Source organism: Austrofundulus limnaeus, unplaced genomic scaffold (genome assembly GCF_001266775.1).
Source record: "Austrofundulus limnaeus strain Quisiro unplaced genomic scaffold, Austrofundulus_limnaeus-1.0 Scaffold660, whole genome shotgun sequence".
Classification (NCBI taxonomy): domain Eukaryota; kingdom Metazoa; phylum Chordata; class Actinopteri; order Cyprinodontiformes; family Rivulidae; genus Austrofundulus; species Austrofundulus limnaeus.
In genome coordinates, this window is record NW_013953062.1 from 227419 (window position 1) to 228959 (window position 1541).

Sequence of the window (1541 nt, forward strand, 5' to 3'; positions counted from 1 at the left end):
ATCCATCCATCCATCCATCCATCCATCCATCCATCCATCCATCCATCCATCCATCCATCCATCCATCCATCCATCTATCTATCTCAGACAAATATCACTGAAACTAGATGCCACGTACCAGTAGCATGTATGACCCCCGCAAATCAGCAATACACCAGAACTCACCAGAACAGATTCATTGTTTTGGATGGGGGTCCGCATTTGTGGGCACGATGGACAGCCCTTCATCAGAGCTAAACAAAAGAAAAAAAATAGAAATCTGAAGCTCCTATGTTGAAATGTTTCAGTATAAGCATTTTTTTGTCCGCAAACCCCCTTTTTAGATAGAGCCCCCTCCCCTAAAATGGGGTCTTTTGTAAAACCGTTGGCTGGCACAGTGCAGGTCAGACACATCTACATTTTTACCAAATTTCACACTGATCGGTGCAGCCGTTTCTATGATACAGTTGACCAACAATCATAATGGTAAAAAAAAATAAGCAGTATGAAAACAATACGGCCCCTGCTTCGTATGTGGGGGTCATAATTACTGATCACTTTTGCAAAGAAGGCCTGGTTGGTTGGTTGGTTGGTTGGTTGGTTGGTTGGTTGGTTGGTTAGTTTATAATGAAGGCCCTAAAATAAAATAGATTTCCTTTGTGTTTTGGAAATGATCTCATGTGCACAGGTATCTATTTCATGCACAAGAAAATAATTAGTAAACAACTKTATTACTCACAAAAAGCATGTTCTCTCCTAAAACAAAACAAAACTAGCATTTGTTTGTTTTGTTGCTGTACTGAATTCAAATTGAACTGACCTTCATGTTGAAGTGTGTACCAAACTGTGCCATCAGACAAAGTATGAATGCTGTGTCTCATTTTGTTGATTCTTCCAGGAAAGACTGGACTTTGCCATGAAGGAGATCATCTACGACCTCCTGAGTGTGGGCAAGTCTCAAAAAACCTTTACCATCAATCCAGAGGTAAAAATCTAAACTTGGTGGCATTGTCAAAGTGTTTAGAAATGTTTTTTTTTCTAATGCTCTCATTTTTTCCTGCCCTTCTAGAGGATGAATATTGGTTTGCGAGCCTTCTTGGTGATTGCTGACAGCCTRCAGCAGAAAGATGGAGAGCCTCCAATGCCCACAACTGGGATCATCATGCCCTCTGGAAACACCATGCGCGTCAAAAAAATCTTCCTCAACACCACCCTCACTGACGAAGAAGCTAAAGTCATTGGTAGGTTTGATGTTTGGACAGTACCGTATTTTTCGGACTATAAGCCGCACCGGACTATAAGCTGCACCCGCCTTTTAAAAAAAAAAATCCGCAAACATTAACATATAAGCCGCACCGGATTATAAGCCACACCCCCAACATAAAAAAAACAGTACACCCAAATTTGCCATCAAAAAAGTGAATTCAACATCAAAACATAAAAAGCAAACCTTTAAGAATTAAAGTTCGGAGGAATACGGTTCATTTAACTGACTTTATTTTGGTAGTTTTCTTTAACAGTTTCTGGTCCAACAAAACATCTCATTCATCTTCCTCCGGCGC

At 40.4% G+C, this 1541-nt stretch overlaps 1 protein-coding gene across 1 annotated transcript in view; it reads left to right on the forward strand.

The window, feature by feature from the left end:
• Positions 1-1541, forward strand: part of LOC106531640 (protein furry homolog-like) — a gene marked incomplete at its 3' end in the record, with an annotated part of 82800 nt that overhangs the window by 70781 nt on the left and 10478 nt on the right. The window contains 2 exon segments of the mRNA XM_014027543.1: positions 878-964; positions 1049-1220. Coding sequence (XP_013882997.1) covers positions 878-964; positions 1049-1220 — 259 coding nt within the window.